The 16,225-nt window shown below is 38.0% G+C and overlaps 1 protein-coding gene across 3 annotated transcripts in view; it reads right to left on the reverse strand.

Annotated features, from left to right (window-relative positions):
• Positions 1-10,697: 10,697 nt before the first annotated feature.
• Positions 10,698-16,225, reverse strand: part of prdm6 (PR/SET domain 6) — a 125,023-nt gene continuing 119,495 nt past the window's right edge. For all 3 annotated transcript variants that reach the window (XM_008114063.3, XM_003222979.4, XM_008114062.3), the window contains one exon: positions 10,698-11,685. In XM_008114063.3, the coding sequence (XP_008112270.1) occupies positions 11,571-11,685 (115 nt within the window). In that variant the 3' untranslated portion in view covers positions 10,698-11,570. The remainder of the gene's footprint in view (positions 11,686-16,225) is intronic.

Consider the following 16,225-nt stretch of genomic DNA (forward strand, 5'->3'; position numbering starts at 1 on the left):
GGGTATGTAAAATAAGATTTTATTTCTCAAAACAGCCTATTGTGATTTGGCCTTCTGGGATGGTTGTGGTTGAGACCAGAACCTAAGTTGGACAGGGCCATCTCTTTTCTCTCTCTCGTTCACATTCCCCTCTTATTTTCTATCTTTCTGCCAATCCATTTTTTTCTACATTTTATCTGGTTTTCTCTCTTGCTCCCATTCCCTCTTTCTCTCTTTGTCCCAGTCTTCTGCCTTCCCATGGTGATCATATGGCTTGCACAAGGCTTCTAAATTAGGCCAAGGACTAAAGATTGACTATTTTTCCAAGAAGGTCATACTCAGGTCATGAAAGGAACAGTGTCCTACTCCTGACCTGTTCCTCTTGTCCCCAATAGCTGACATTCAGAGACAAATTATCTTGAACATGATATCCAATTTAACTGTATGTGTATGTGCCTTCAAGTGGCCTGTCACTTCATGGTGACTATGTGAATTTCATAGAGTTTTTATGAGCAAAGAATACGCAGAGGTAGTTTTCCCAGTTCCTTCCTCAGAAATATAGACCATAATAGCTAGACTTGTCCAAGGCAATAAATAGTTCTTCTATGGGACTGGGCCAAGCTCATTTGCTGCTGCTCAGTCATTTAGTCGTCTCCAACTCTTCGTGACCTCATTTACTGCAAGGTATTCAAAGCTTCAAAAGGCAGCTGCAATAACCATAGTTCCTGCCAAAGGAAAAAAGAAGAGGACAGAATGAGGAACACAGCAGTAGCCAATCTAACAGCCATTGTATGTGGAGAGAATGCCTTTATTCGTGTCAGCTTCTCCTCTTCCTCCTGTTCCTCCTTTATGAGGAGAAAGGTAGGATATTTACATAAATATTCATGGCAAATTGAATGTACTGGTAGAGAAGGGCACATATGTAGGGGTACTGCCTAGGCATTTAAGATGGTAGTAGCAGCTTTTGAGTCACCATTCTTCGAGTTGTCTAATCCAATTTTAAAAGTGATGGCCATTACCATGTCATGTGGCAGCAATTTTGGAAATCATTTGAGTATTATGTGAAGGAATACTTTTTTTCAACTGTACTGAATCTACTGCCAACAAGTTTAATTGGAGTGACCTAAGCATTATTGGAAACTGAGCCAACAATCTCTCTCCCTCTCAACCACTCCACTCTTTCCAATCAATGAATAATATTGTAACTGTTGGGTGACCAACCATGATACAATAGGGTGAGTGTATTGAGAGATACGTAGATAAGGTTTGGGTTGGCAAAAGGAATGATAGACATTCAATTCAAATTTTCATGTACTTGCTGTATCTAAGCTTGTTCCCAAAAGTGACTTTATTTTTAAGGCAAAATCAAAGAGAAGAAGAAAAAGAGCTGCTTTTTGATTTCAATCTGTACATGCAGGAATTGCATCCTTAGCCTTAGTGTGATACTGCATTGACTCATAAAACCAATTACGCATACACAAATCTTAGGGAACAGGAATTTTCTAACCTTTGGATAATGAATAATTGCGGAGATAAATACTTTAAGGTCCGGATTACAGAAAACACATTAGTGAAATTAGTGAAGACAGATGCCTTCACATTGTTGGTTTGTACTAATACGGAAGCAACTTCATTACATAATTGCTTTGAGTTGGAACAAGTACAATGCCTGAGCTTGGAACATATTTTATACATGGCACACATTAAGCATCATAAGTACCATTGCTCTTAATCAATTGTCGATAGTGAAACTACAGTTGCAATACTGATACTATTTACTTTTGAGTGGACTTGTTGGTATGACAGAAATATATACTTTTATGATTTTATGCTGAACCAGTTTAAGGCCTTGTGTTGAGCATTTACAGTTTGTGGCTCACAACCCAGAAAACTGTGATTAGCCTCACAGTGGCAGTAAGAGATCTGTTGTCTGGTTTGCTCGGTGAGAAGCTGAACTCAACAATCTAGGTTGTGCACAGGTCTCCAGAGACTCCTGACCCTGCAGATCTGACTTAGTTCTTACCTCCTATTTGAAACATTTGTGTCTCATTAGTTCATGACAGATTGCACAGGTTGAGCGGAGGGGCGATATAATCTCTTGCAGCCGGACTCTGTACTTTTTCCTCCTTTAAAGACCTTTCCTAGCATAATGAAAGCTGCCTTGCTTGGGATGATTGACTATCCAGGCTACTTGTAAACCAGCAGGCAGTCTGTTGGCCAATTACCTGGATATTTTCTCAAGTACAGTAGTTTTACACAATTATTCTACCATGGTGGTTTTGGTGCTGATACAAAAGGTCGTATAACACGAGAATCAAAACAAAACAAAAAAATGACATATTGTTCACAGACTGAAATGGTGTTTTTTCAAGTGGAATAAAAAGGGTGAGTTAATGCGCTAATCATTGTGTCTTGACATATATGGCTGCAGTGAAAGCAAGTTCTAAAAGGCAGCAAGGGTCTCTCACAGGGGAGCCTGGTTAAAGCTTTCAGATTTGGTTTCAGGATTTTGTTTTTATTAAAGTGTGAGATCAGATATCAAACACAGCTTGAAGGTCTTTTTTTTGCCATGGGTTGCTGTACAGAGATTCTTATAAATTAGGGTCCATCAGGGAGGTTAAAGGACTGTACGTTGCTGAATAATAATGATGATGATGAAAAAGAATGTTTAAATAATAGAAAACAAACTGCTTTATGGCTTGTAATATCAAAAGGCTGCTATTTTTATCCTTTCCAGACTTGTTCTAGGGCAGCGTTTCCCAACCTGGGGGTCGGGGTCCCGAGGGGGGTGTCTGAAGTGTTGCCAAAGGCCATGAGAAAACACGTATTTCTGATGGTCTTCGAAGATCTCTCCTCCTGTCCTTCTCTTCAAGGTCTATTTTCCCCAAACTCCAGCAGTGTCCAAATTTGGGCATATTGAGTATTTGTGCCAAGTTTGGTCCAAATTCCTCATTGTTTGAGTCCACAGTGCTCTCTGGATGTAGGTGAACTACAACTCCAAAACTCAAGGTCAGTGCCCACCACACTCTTCCAGTATTTTCTGTCAGTCATGGGAGTTCTGTGTGCCAAGTTTGGTTAAATTCTATCATTGGTAGAGTTGATTGTAGGTTGACTATAAATCCCAGCCCCCAAATGACAAAATCAATCCCCCCCAAGCCCACAGTATTCAAATTTGCAGGTATCAGATATTTTTTCCAAATTTGGTCCAGTGAATGAAAATACATTATGTATATCAGATATTTATATTACGATTCATAACATTAGTAATATTACAGTTATGAAGCAGCAACGAAAATAATTTTATAGTTGGGGGTCACCACAACATGAGGAACTGTATTGATGGGTCATGGCATTAGGAAGGTTGAGAACCACTGTTCTAGGTGGTTCAAATGCAGTCCCATTGGCTTTTTTTGTTCTCCATGTCCAGAGAACTGGACATATTCAGTTGAATGGACTCTTACATCAGCACATGAACTTCAGACTGAACTCAGTCCTGCTGTAACAGCAGCCTATGAAAGAAATTATATTGGCCCTTGAGATTGGGCCAGATAATATTTGGTCTGTGACACTAAATCATAGAAAGAGAAAATGATGAAGGTATGATGAAGATGTACCTGCACACGTACCCATATGCAGTGCTTGAGCGCACACAGTCAAAAAAAAAAGTCTGTGACCCTCAGAAAACAGAGGATTTGCCAGACTTTGGTGATGGGAATACTTTGTTGGGAAGTGTTAGCTGGCCCTGATTGTCTCCTGTCTAGAATTCCCCTGTTTTCAGAGTGTTGTTCTTTATTTAGTGTTCTGATTTTAGAGATTGTCTTGTTCTGTTTTATTATACCACAGTGATTTTTATATATTCTGATTTTAGTGTTTTTGAATACTTGGAGCCAGATTGTGTTCATTTTCACGGTTCACAGCAACACAATAATAATAATAATAATAATAATAATAATAATAATAATAATAATAATAATAATGACTTTGGTAATACACAGTGCTTCACTCCCTTCTCAGCTTCCTTTCTGGAAGAATCCTTTCTTGGGAGGTGTTAGCTGGCCCTGATTGTTTCCTTTCTGGAATTCCCAATTTCCCTGCTTTCAGGGTGTTGCTCTTTATTTACTGTCCTGGTTTTAGAGATTCTATTGTTTTGTATTATTATACCACAGTAATTATTTCATATTACAGTAGAATCTCACTTATCCAACATTTGCTTATCCAATGTTCTGGATTATCCAATGCAGTCTGCCTTTTAGTAGTCAGTGTTTTTGTAGTCAATGTTTTAAATGCATTGTGATATTTTGGTGCTAAATTTGTAAATACAGTAATTACTACATAGCATTACTGAACATTGAAGTCCCTTTTCTGTCAAATTTGTAGTATAACATGATATTTTGGTGCTTAATTTGTATAATCATTACCTAATTTGATGTTTAATAGACTTTTCCTGAACCCCTTCTTATTATCCAACATATTCACTTATCCAACATTCTGCCGGCCTGTTTATGTTGGATAAGTGAGACTCTACTGTATATTTATAATCTTATATTATCTGCTTAGAACTGGATTATATGAGGCCCCTTCTACACAGCTGTATAAAATGCACACTGAAGTGTATTATATGGCAGTGTGGACTCAAGATAATCCAGTTCAAAGCAGATAATATAAGATTATAAATGGGTAATATAGCTGTGTGGAAGGACCTTGAGTCTACACTACCATATAATCCAATTCAAATAGGATAATCTGTATTTTATAGGCAGTGTGGAAGAAGCCTGGTTGAAGAGGCCCTGGGCTGAGTGGGTTGCTAGGAGACCAAGTGGGCGGCGCTTAGCCTTCTAACTGGCAGCAATGGGGAAAAAAACAGTTATTCTTCTCCCTCTAATTAGGACTTTATTTTTCTTTTATTTTTGTTGTTGGAACCTAGGGGCAAGGATGGTGGGTTGTGCTGCCAAGTTTTGTGGTTTTGTGTGTAGTTTCGTTGCCTACTTCTAGGCCCAAATTTCATTACCTTTTTATATATATAGATGGTTTGATTTCAAACTGTTTCTCAGTGGTTACCCCAGCATTATTGCATGGATTCTTGTTAACCAGGAGAACAACATGGACAAATAGCTATTTCTGTGGACTTCTGAAATGAAGCTTGGTATTTGAAAACAATCAACATCTACCCTGATAATTTTGAATAGTACAAGGGATGAGGAGGCTGTGTTTGGGATCTTTATATTTTACTGGGATTGGTGTACAATCCTGTTCATTTTGCTACAGGTGAAATCTGTTTCTGGGTCTTCAGAATGACAAATCATCAGAAACTTCTCTTTTATTGCACTGATGGTAACTATAAAATATATTGAGTGCTCCTACATATCAACTGATGAAACTAAACACAACAGTAGACTGTTGACTTTTTGATTCTGGGATGTGGCCTGCCATTTTAACCATACTACCTGCCCTGTAGTCTTGAATACATCCTACTATCCTTCTGCTCCATTGCTAAATCAAGGATGAACACTGGTGCCCCAAAAAATGTGAGAAGGAGTAGAATTAGACTACGGATGCAGTATCATACCAGTTGTTTCTAGGTTTATTTTAAATGCTTAATGGGAGGCATACAATAAATGTTTGTGGTTTATATAGGAAAAATTGATTTTCTGTGGACCAGTTTTAAAAAAAATCCAAAATAGCATATAGCCTCAGCTGTATCTTTGGACCTATCAAATGGGATAGGAACCACATGTCTGTTAAAATGATTGTGCTACTAAAATGTAGATGTTATTTTAACTTTTTAGAGTTGATTGTGTTTTGTTAGTTTCATATTGCCAAGATTTTTCTAAATATTTTTCAAATTAAAAAAATAAAGAAATCTTGACAATAAATCCAAAATATTTCTTCACTATAATTGCAATCCACAGGAAAAATGAACAGGAATCAAGTACACTAGTTAAATCTTCTTTTCACTGTAACTTATGCAGGCATGGTTCCTAGTGAGTTTGTGGCAGTGCTCAGGATAAAGGGGAATTCTGAATGGTAAACAGAGAGAGAGCACTTCCATTGCATGTAATGATCTGGTCCTCAAATAGGCTACACTGATGACAGCAGTGTTGGTAGTAGGATCACCCATGCCAGTCAGGTGTTTGCCAAGATCTCAAGAAATGGGGATGGATCATGCCTATGTAACTGCTGCTGCGGCTCCTCCTTTTGGTCAACCATGGTGCTCCATCCTCCTTCCATGGCTGCATGGTCATTTCTTTCTGACATCAGAAGAGGCAGTTGTGATGCCCAAGAGTTAAGACAGAGCTTGATGGCCAGCTAGGAGTGGCAGTGACACAGAGGAGGTGAGATGCAGACCATTCCCAACAGAGCAACACTGTCTAAACTAGTGTTTCTCAATGTGGGTTCCTTCAGGGTAGATGTTGATTGTTTTCAAATACCAGCTTGCTAGCTGTTAGGAATTGTGGGAACTGAAGTCCAAAACACCTAGAGGAGCAGTTTGAGAAACTCTGGTCTAAGCAATGGTCTTCGATTTGGCATAAAATGTGCTTTCCATTTAGGAAGGTAAACTATCATTATGCCAATATTTGAAAAGAGAGATACATTGCCAGCTATCTGTTCACCTGGAGTCAATCAAGCTGAAACAAATGAAAATTTGCTTTTGGATATGTGGTGATTTTAAAAATGAGAACTGACTTCCTGTTTCAACAATAACAACAGTAATCTGATAGATTTGTCCACAGCCACTGTCCTTTGTAGTTCTCATTTTCTTTGGGACACTTTCAGGAGAAGTGGCATGTGTTAAACAGCTTTACAAATCATGAAGGACAAACCAATACATTTTAACTGAGGGATCCACACTTTTAGCTGAGAATTGTTGTGAGCTGATTTATACATTAAGATTGTAATGCAGAGAGCATGAGGAATTAGCTCCAAAAACTTTGCTGGTGTGATTTGTCAATATTTGTGTTCTCTCCGCAGAATGTGGAATTAAGCAGTGATTCAGAGCTGAGAATTCCTCATCATGTTTTGCATGATACAACAATACGGTGAGTTCTTGGTATGTGCTAGGGTTTATTTCAAGGGATTCCAATGGATACCAAAATCTGTGGATGCTGAAGTCCCATTACAGTCCCAATGCATAACAAAAATGCCCTTTATATACATCAAGCCTTGCTTTTTGGATTTTTTTCAAGCTGTGGATAGTTGAATATGTGGATGCAGAGGATAAACAGACTGCAGATCTAAGGCTGGATTTACACTGCCATATAATACTGTTTGAATTGCATTATATGGTCATTGTAGACTTAAACTAAGAATACACTGACCATATAATGCTGTTTCAAACACTGGCATTATATGGCAGTGTAGATGGAGCCTAAGACAGGATGATGCCCTTCCACTTTTTTGGTGAAGTGCCAGGCAGAAATCTTGGGAGGCATCTTGTTGCTTCCTTGTCCAATAGTGAAGTTTTCTCCTTCCTCTGAGACAGAGATAGAATAAAGAATAAAAATACCTTAACTGAGGGAAGAGGATTGGACATTATAATATAGAATAGGAAGTTCCCAAAATCGCTTTGATATTGTACCAGTAGTTGAAAAGACAACTCAGGTGGGAGTCCCAAGGTGACATGGGACAATATGAATGGTATACTGTAAATTCTTCATGGCAGTGTGTTAAGTCATCCTATCAAATAAGACGGTTCTTTGATCTACTGAAGAGCTTCTTAAAAGATGAAGAACAACACTTCTTTGCAAGTGACCAGGTCTCAAAGAGATGATTCAGTGCTTCATCCATTTTAGCATCAAAAGCACATTCTCCATTAAATGAAGATCTTCAGTTCTTGCCCTCGCACCAGCACAGTGAATTCAATAACAACAGTAGAGAACAATTACAGCTGCCATATTCTTGTATGCACAATCTTGCTGCCTTGGTTTTCAGACTTCCTAAGTGGTATACCTCTGACTAGTATTCTTGGGGTCATTTCATTAGTAAGAGATGAAAGCAAGAAGACACACGGGTCTATAAATTGGCTGATTTGATAGCTAATGCTATAATTAGAACAGTACAAAGAAGCAACCCCAAATATTAAGACAGAAAATATATCTTCTTTTTGGACTCTTAGGTTGAGTTGACTCTATCACTTTACAGTTTAAAGCTGGGTGATGAAAAAAACAACCAGCATGATTTAGTATCTTAAATGTTATACTATCTCAGCCTCAAAGAAAGGCAAAGTCAACTCCCTTCTGAATACACCTTGCCAAGAAAACTCAGTGATCTAGAACACTGGATCAGCCATTGGAAGTTCATAGAATCATAGTTGGAAGGGACCACAAGGGCCATCCAGTCCAACCCCCCTGCCATGTAGAAACTCAGAATCAAAGCACCTCTGATAGTCATCCAGCCTCTGCTTTAAAACCTCCAGGGATGGAGACCTCACTACACTCTGAGGCAGCATATTCCACTGCCAAGCACATCTTACCATCTGAAAGTTCTAAAGTTGGCCAATGGCCATCTGGAATACTTAGGCATAGGCCTAAGCTCTTCAAAAAGGATTGTTATCCACCACAGTGTCAGATAGAAAGGCACTGATGGAGGCAGATAATATTTAGGTATGCATATTTTTCTTGATTTCATGCTGGTCCCAATTATTTACTCTGCCCTAATGTAGTAAAGAAAGGTGTTGCCAGTAACAGTTGAATTGAAGACTGCTATGAACACAGTGGAAACATATGGACACTCAGATCTATAGTAGGATTGATTGAAATGAAAATTTCTTCTACATGGCTAAGGCATAGATATTGATTGAAGATAGCATACAGTCTACAGTAACAATGCTGCATTGATGAGGAAGGGGAGGCAGTAGGGGGAGGTTATCCAAGATCTTGTAGGTGGCCAATGTGGCTCCTCAACCTTCAAAAGAGGCCCACACTTGACATAGAGAAAGGTTATGAAAACAATGCTACAATCAAAACTCAAACTGAAGTATGAGCAAGCACTAGAATTTCAACATGGCACTTTTTATCTCCCTTATTCCCTCCCCTTTTCCATTCATTTCTGACTAGAGATGATCTTTATGTTTTCAGAGAACTCACTACCAGAAGCAGGAGGGGGCAGTGAACAAACAGGGTGCCATGTTGAAATTTCTGCTGAGCTCGAGGGCATCTGAACCAAGAACACTGGTACCGTTAATGTCTATTCCAAAGTTGTCAAAGATTAAACTAATACTGATATTGAAACAGTCCTGACTGAAGAATGTTGAGGTTGACATCTTTTTTTGGATTAGATAATCAGAGAATTTAGGACAGAGCCAGACTCATACAAATTGGTCAGGAAGCTAAATATAGTGGGTGGCCCTGATCAAAGATTAGTAAAGATTCCGAAGAATGTAAAGGGAGATGTGAAATCTGGTTTAAAAATCTTCATTGGTTACATTTTGGCAGATAGGGCAAGCCAGAATGTTGCCTCTCCTCCTCAAGATTATTAAAGTGAATGTCTGACAAAGCAATTTTATCTCCAAAGTTGCTGCATCCACTGGAGAGGAACTTATAGAGATCATACAAGAGAGGGGGGGGAGGGAGAGAGAGAGGTCAGATGCCAGACAAAGAAGAAGGAAAACACATTTTAAACCATTTTTTTCAGTAGAATGTCAAACATTATCATAGAGAATGAAGAAGCAGAGAACTACTCACCAAGACTGGAGAAATAATCTGAATAGTGTTGCTTTTGCAGATGAAAGAGAACTGAATGGAGTAGATTTGAAAGTTGTGTGGTGACAAGACAGGAGAAGGTCTTCTGCCCAAAACCTACTCAGCTCTAGAAGGTTCTAGGAATGCCTCTGCCCAGGTATGTGGGTGTGCCTTCAATTGTCTGTTGGCTTACAGTGACCCCATGAATTTCACAGGGTTTTCTTAGGTAAGGAATACTCAGAGGTGAAACCATGAAGAAGAATTGTATGTTATACCACCTATGGTGGGAGCTGTGGGCCTGATTCTTAATGGAAAGAGGCAATGGCAGTAATGTCTCTAATTTCTTACCCAGAAACAATACCCGTTTTTGTGACCCTTCTATGTCATTGCTTTAATACAAGAAGAAAAGCAGTTGAATTCAAGCACTGAGAACCATGATTTTGAATGTGAACACCACTCAATGTACATTTTGGAATGCTGAAAAATCGGATGTAATTGAACAATTTTCATGCAGAAAATTGTTGATGTTTTGAAATTTGGCCTGTTGTCAATCTTGAATGAGTTTCGTCTACAACTACTGTCTCACTTCCTCTATATTTTAACATCTGCTAAAATCTGGTATACTTTCCCACCATAAACCTATGCATAATTGTTTGAAAGTTAAGTCCCAATGGACACAGAAGTGCATATCCAATGGGACTTCTGTGTTTTGCTGTGCTCAGCAAGCACTTGAAAGCATCGGGTATATACTAGACTAGACTAGTAAACTCAGGTACCAGAAGATAATGAAGAAGAAATAAAATATTTCAACTCATCTTAGCAACATCAGGAATGAATTTAAGCTACACATACATCCAGTCACCAATATTTGGCCCATAATTTTGATGCAGTACAACAGGAATAAAGGGACAAAGTATCACATGTCAAGTGGCTTCCTTGTTGTGTGCAATGCTTGTGAAAATTGTAAAGCTAGACAATTTATATTGATTTTTCATGTTAAAAAGGTAATGTTGCCATCAAAGGAAAGACTACAGCATGATGTTCCATTTTAACATTTATGTTTTCAAGCATGATAGTTAAAAGTGTCACAATTTCTTTGATACTATTATTCATCATCTATGAATAATATGTGTCATTCATTAAAGAGGACTGTATCTGAAAATTCTACATTATTTCAAATGTTTCTTTTACTCATATTTTTACAGCATGAACATCTACAGATTGTCTCATATACATATATGAGACAAAGTTTATTTAACATTTCTGGAATTTCCTGCATCAATCAATGCAACACCGGTTAATGAAAACATTTATACAAAAAAGTGCACAAATTGTGAGTTCTGAAATCATGGGAGTAAAATGTCTTCAGTTGGAGTAGGACAAAGATGGTCCTGGATCACTTTCTCTCCCATCATGTTGAAATATTTTTTTAAAAAAGAGAGAGTCAGGTCAGGGGAAATGCAACCCAACAGAACCCAGCTAAGGAGGAATATACCTGGACCCACTAAGTCATGCTGAAGAAAAAAGGTGCCACAATAAACAAGTCCATGTGCATTCACAGTCATAACTATGGGCATAAGAACCCTTGATCATTGTTCCTTTGGTATTTAAATAACAATTATAAAAGCTTTTAGAAATAAAGCAATACATGGTGAGGGGGCTAGAAATGCCCGCAGGCCCGAGTTTCTTGTCCATTGAAATCAGTTTCATTCTTAGTCATAAATAAATAATCTCTTCCCTGGTTTCACTTCCATGCCAGGATCAATATCTCTTAACATCTTACTTATTTTATTACTGGTCTTGGTTTTCTGGGACTGATTGAAAGTTGCTCAGAGGAAATCTTTGGTTTTGCTTAAGTGTCCGTGACATTTAATCATGACTTTCCTTGCAGTTTAATTCCAACCAGTCAATCAGTTAATCCACTTCAATTGATTCTGTGCTCTCTGTTATTGGCTTGCACTCATTGGGCATCCTCTGGTGTCGACTCAGCTGGGTGGCCTGTGTGAAGCTCCTCTCACACCTCTCACACCTGGAGAAGGCAAAAGAGAAAATTGAGAATGGGGGGCAGCTCTGGGTAGGGGAGGAGGCATCGGGCTTCGTCTTATCCTGCCTAATCGGAACAGACACTCAAAAGTGGCTTCAGATTTTACCAGCTCAAGAGGTTTAATTGGTGGCTCCTTCCAAGGCCTTGATGCCTATGATGGGACAAGGCCTGTCTGATTCAGAACAGAGGAATCTGTCAATAGACAGGGGGAAGGTGATTTCTCCAGAGAGGCCTGTCCTGTTACAGCTCTGATCACTGTCAGTTCAAATAGATAAAGAACAAAAAGAGATTTTTAGGAATGAGCCATCAAAGAAGCAGCTTGTCTGCAGTTTTCTGCTCTGTAATCCCTCCGAGAAATTGATGACAAATAGAATTTCACCTCCTGCTAATTTAAAAATCAGGAGCCTTGCCTATTGGAACAATTGTGAAGCCCTGAAGCAATAATCACTTTGTTTTGCAAAGACAGAAAAGCCCTGTATCTGAGATTACAATACAATTGAGTGCGTACTAAAGAGGTAGTATTGCAGATTGTTTCAGCTTTTTAAAAAAGTAACCTAGTATTCCATATAGCGTTGAGATGATCAAAAGGAAAAGCCAGCCTGTATCCTACTTGTAACTCCATAGATTTAAATGGCATAGTAAGATAATGGGCTGCTGAAGCCAAAACATCTGTACTTATTTCAGAGGAGGATCTCAAATCTTGCTGCTTTTCCATAATGTGATTTCTTCACAATAATTTTAAATTCCTGATGAGCATATTCTTTATGCTGAAAGAATCTGACCAAAAATTAATCTTCCACAGCTGCCATTAATTTCAATGACATTTACAAAGTAAAAGTATAGATTGTACTCCAGAAGTTTCATGTCATGATCCTAGAAGTAAGCTGGGTGTCAGTACTGCTTTAGCCTATTTTATCTAAAAAGAACATTTTGTGAGAAAAATATTGCTACAAAAAAATGAAGAGGCTCTGCCCTTTTCATCTGTGTCTATTCTCTTGTAAACATTATATAAAAGAGGAAGTAGCTATTTACAACATATCAGAGAAGCATTTACACACACATATCATTACAGAATGTTATAAACTACCTGATAATTAATTTTTAGGGGAAATTATGGTTTGAGGAAGCTGTGACCTGAATGTTACATACTCATTCATCTCATCTCGAGTTCCAGCACAGGATGTCAACACCTTTAAGTTGTGTTTCTTTGATTGTCTCTCTTGGAATATTTTAGCAGCTTGCTTTACTGTTAAAAACTGCACTGTGATCTTGACAAATGTAAAATGTCAGCTCTAATGTATCAGACCTATCAGCTCAATGAAAATAACTCAGAAGTATTGATCACCTAATGATTTTTTGTGTATTCATTAACGTCTGTGTGCAGATCACCCTCTCTCCAGAGTTCCTGAAATGCTGATGACACATTAGTGTATTGCTGATTGTTTATTAGAAAACTGATTAGTTACTGGATTAGTGTGTCAAAATATACTACCTTTCATTGCTTGACAAACTTGCAAATTATGATTTTTTAAATTATAGAGGCCTTAAAAACAACCCAGTTCTAGGATTAGTTTACACAATATACACCACTTTCCTCTACTTTGACTTGGAGTGATCTTTTACCTTAGTAATAACTATACACACTCAAATGCATTAAATCTGGGTATATTTAACATATTGTGACTTAATCTATACACATGGGAGACATCTGGGCTATATAGTCTCTAAGCAATGGTAATGAATTAGATGTTGTCTACAGTTTATGTTCGCTTGTAGAATAACTGCCATGCAAAAACTGTTTCATGTAACTTTCATGAAGAATTCAATAGATAGATAGATAGATAGATAGATAGTCAGGCAGATAGAAAGACAGCTCACAAAGACCTTAACATAGAAAGACTTTCCTAATGGCTGGTCTGACATTAAGGGCTCAGTGGTGAAGTGGTCCTGTTGCAATGAGCTACAGAGATGCATGGATGTTTGCACAATAATCCTCCATATAGAGCACCATCCAGTTCACTCCCATTCCAGTCTTGTAGCAAAAGATGAATTTAGTAAAATATAAAGTCTGCTGTATATATATGCAACATATCAGGAACTGCTATCATAATTGAGATTTATTTATTTGAATGCAATGCGCATGGACGACACAATACACTTGCCTGCGCATATGTGGTTCACACCTAACCTTTATGAAAATAATTCTCTAATTTAACATGAAACAAATGCATAGTTCACTTGGCTGAAGATTCTGGCATCACATTCAAGATTGTTCTTCATTTCATTGTATAACAATAATTTACATTCAGATCCTCGATAGCTGGTTTTCCACTGCATGGATGCACTAATATGATCCAGAATCCACTAAATCAGTTATAAATGCCTATAAATATCAGTTACATATTTGTGACTAGTTTGTATTCACAATCCCGATGCATTCCCTAGTTTAGGGGATACACAGGGACCATGGAAGTACCCCAGTTTCCAGTTATGAGGCAGCATCTGCTGCATTCGATGAAGATCTGTTTCCATGTAGATCGGGAAGCATCAGAATGAGCTTCCCATCCCTTCTTGCATAAATGATCTCCAGTGTGAGGGGAAACTGTGACAAGTTCTGGCTTCTGTTTGTCACACTAGAGATCAATCATGGAAGTGGGTGGGAATGTCTGTGAGCTGCTTCATGATTAACTGAGGAACAGACTTCTGTTGGTCACACAATAGCTGGCTTAGGCTAGGAGCTTCTATGCAGCTATGTAACTATAAGTTTACACATTTATAATTACCCAAGTGCATTTTAGTCACACGGAGATTAGATACTGGTTGCTTTATAGGAAATAATCTTGTGTTGAGTTACTTGCACAAATCACATTAAAATTAATATAAGTGACATACACTAAATGACACCAGTTGGTTGCCACTCTGCATATAGGGGAACTTTTTTCTTTTATGAATGGAATTAGAAGAAAGAAAAGAAAAAGACAATCAAGACTAAAAAGAAATAATGTGGTAATGACTCTAAATGGTGCAAATTGAGGCTTTATTGGAAACATGACAAAAACAGCATGTTAAGGAGGGAGAGTAAGTGGAGTCAACAAGGTTACACATAAGTAACATCTGAACATTAAAAGAAATCTATTTTCCATTTTGACCCAGAAACCTCTACAATTAATTACTAAAATCTATTTACACAGCAACTACACAAAATCAATCTGATTGCTGGCACTGGTTTTGGCTTTGCTTTCCATTGGCTCTATTACTCCAACATAATGGCACTGTGAGCACCATTTGTTGACACAGCAATACTGCATCATACTGGTAGTCCCTAGTTAGTCTCTATTTGGATTCTGACTATGCAGGACTTGGGAAAAGCTGGAATTAACTCCCTTTCATCACTGGCTACCATTTTGCAGAAATACAAAGGGCTCAAAGGGGGCAGCCCTAAATCTGACAACTAATCCATTTTAAACAGAATTTGAAGCTAAATCCCCAGACTGACTTCTATTAAGCAACATGAGTTCTCAAGTGATCCAAAATTATTAATTCTGGTGCAAATGTGCTTTGTCTGACTGTAACCCAAAGAAAGAAGAGAATCAGATAGGAACTTAACATAATGTGAACATAGAAAGCTGCTGATATTTTTTTAAAAAAATACCTGATTTCTAGTTGAAACAGAGGTAACACAACTATTTTCTTTACAAACTAGTCTTAAAAGTAAACTGAACATAATCTCTTCAAACCAAAGTTTGCAAGGGAGCTGTGCCTGAGAAAATATATTTGAATTTAGAATTCCGCACTGCCCATTGTGACTATACAATCAATGACAGGGATGGGATTCAACAGCTCATGTTCCTGCTATTCTTGTCTCCTTTGCAAAGCTATGCCACAACCTTTTCAAGGGGCTTATTCACATTATACAATTATAGCACAGTGATGCTATATTAATGGCAGTGATTACATTCTATGACATCCTGGGATTTGTAGTTTGGTGAGGCACTACAGCTCCCTGGCAAAGAATTCTAAATGCCCATCCCTAAAACACAGATCTCAGAATCCCATAGGATGTTACCAAGGAAGTTAAAGTAGAATAGTATCATTGTAATTGTGTGGTTTGAAACATTATAGGGTCTCCTTTGTATGTAAGATCCCTATCTTTTTGAAAGCAAGATGTCCAACACCACTGTTTTGGCTTTTCCTTGGTTTGGTCATGGAGCTGAAATATTTCAGATACTACAAAAATATTATGGAAATCTGATTTTTGGGTCTCTTTTTGATAAATTTACACATATTTGATGCATGCATTACATAGAGTGTGGAAAAGTTACATTTCTAGATTGCTCTGGAAGTTGCAGTCTTGAAACAGTAATGTTTCCAAGCACTGCAGTATCACCCATTTTGCATTTGATTTCCAGCAGCATTGAATAATTGTATTGCAAATGTGAATTTTGCTTCTACAGAAATAAAGTGAAAAAGATTGTCTATCAGCTATTCAGAGAAAAGACCTACTCCCACCCAGTGGCTGGTATCT

This window comes from Anolis carolinensis, chromosome 2, assembly GCF_035594765.1.
Source record: "Anolis carolinensis isolate JA03-04 chromosome 2, rAnoCar3.1.pri, whole genome shotgun sequence".
NCBI lineage: Eukaryota > Metazoa > Chordata > Lepidosauria > Squamata > Dactyloidae > Anolis > Anolis carolinensis.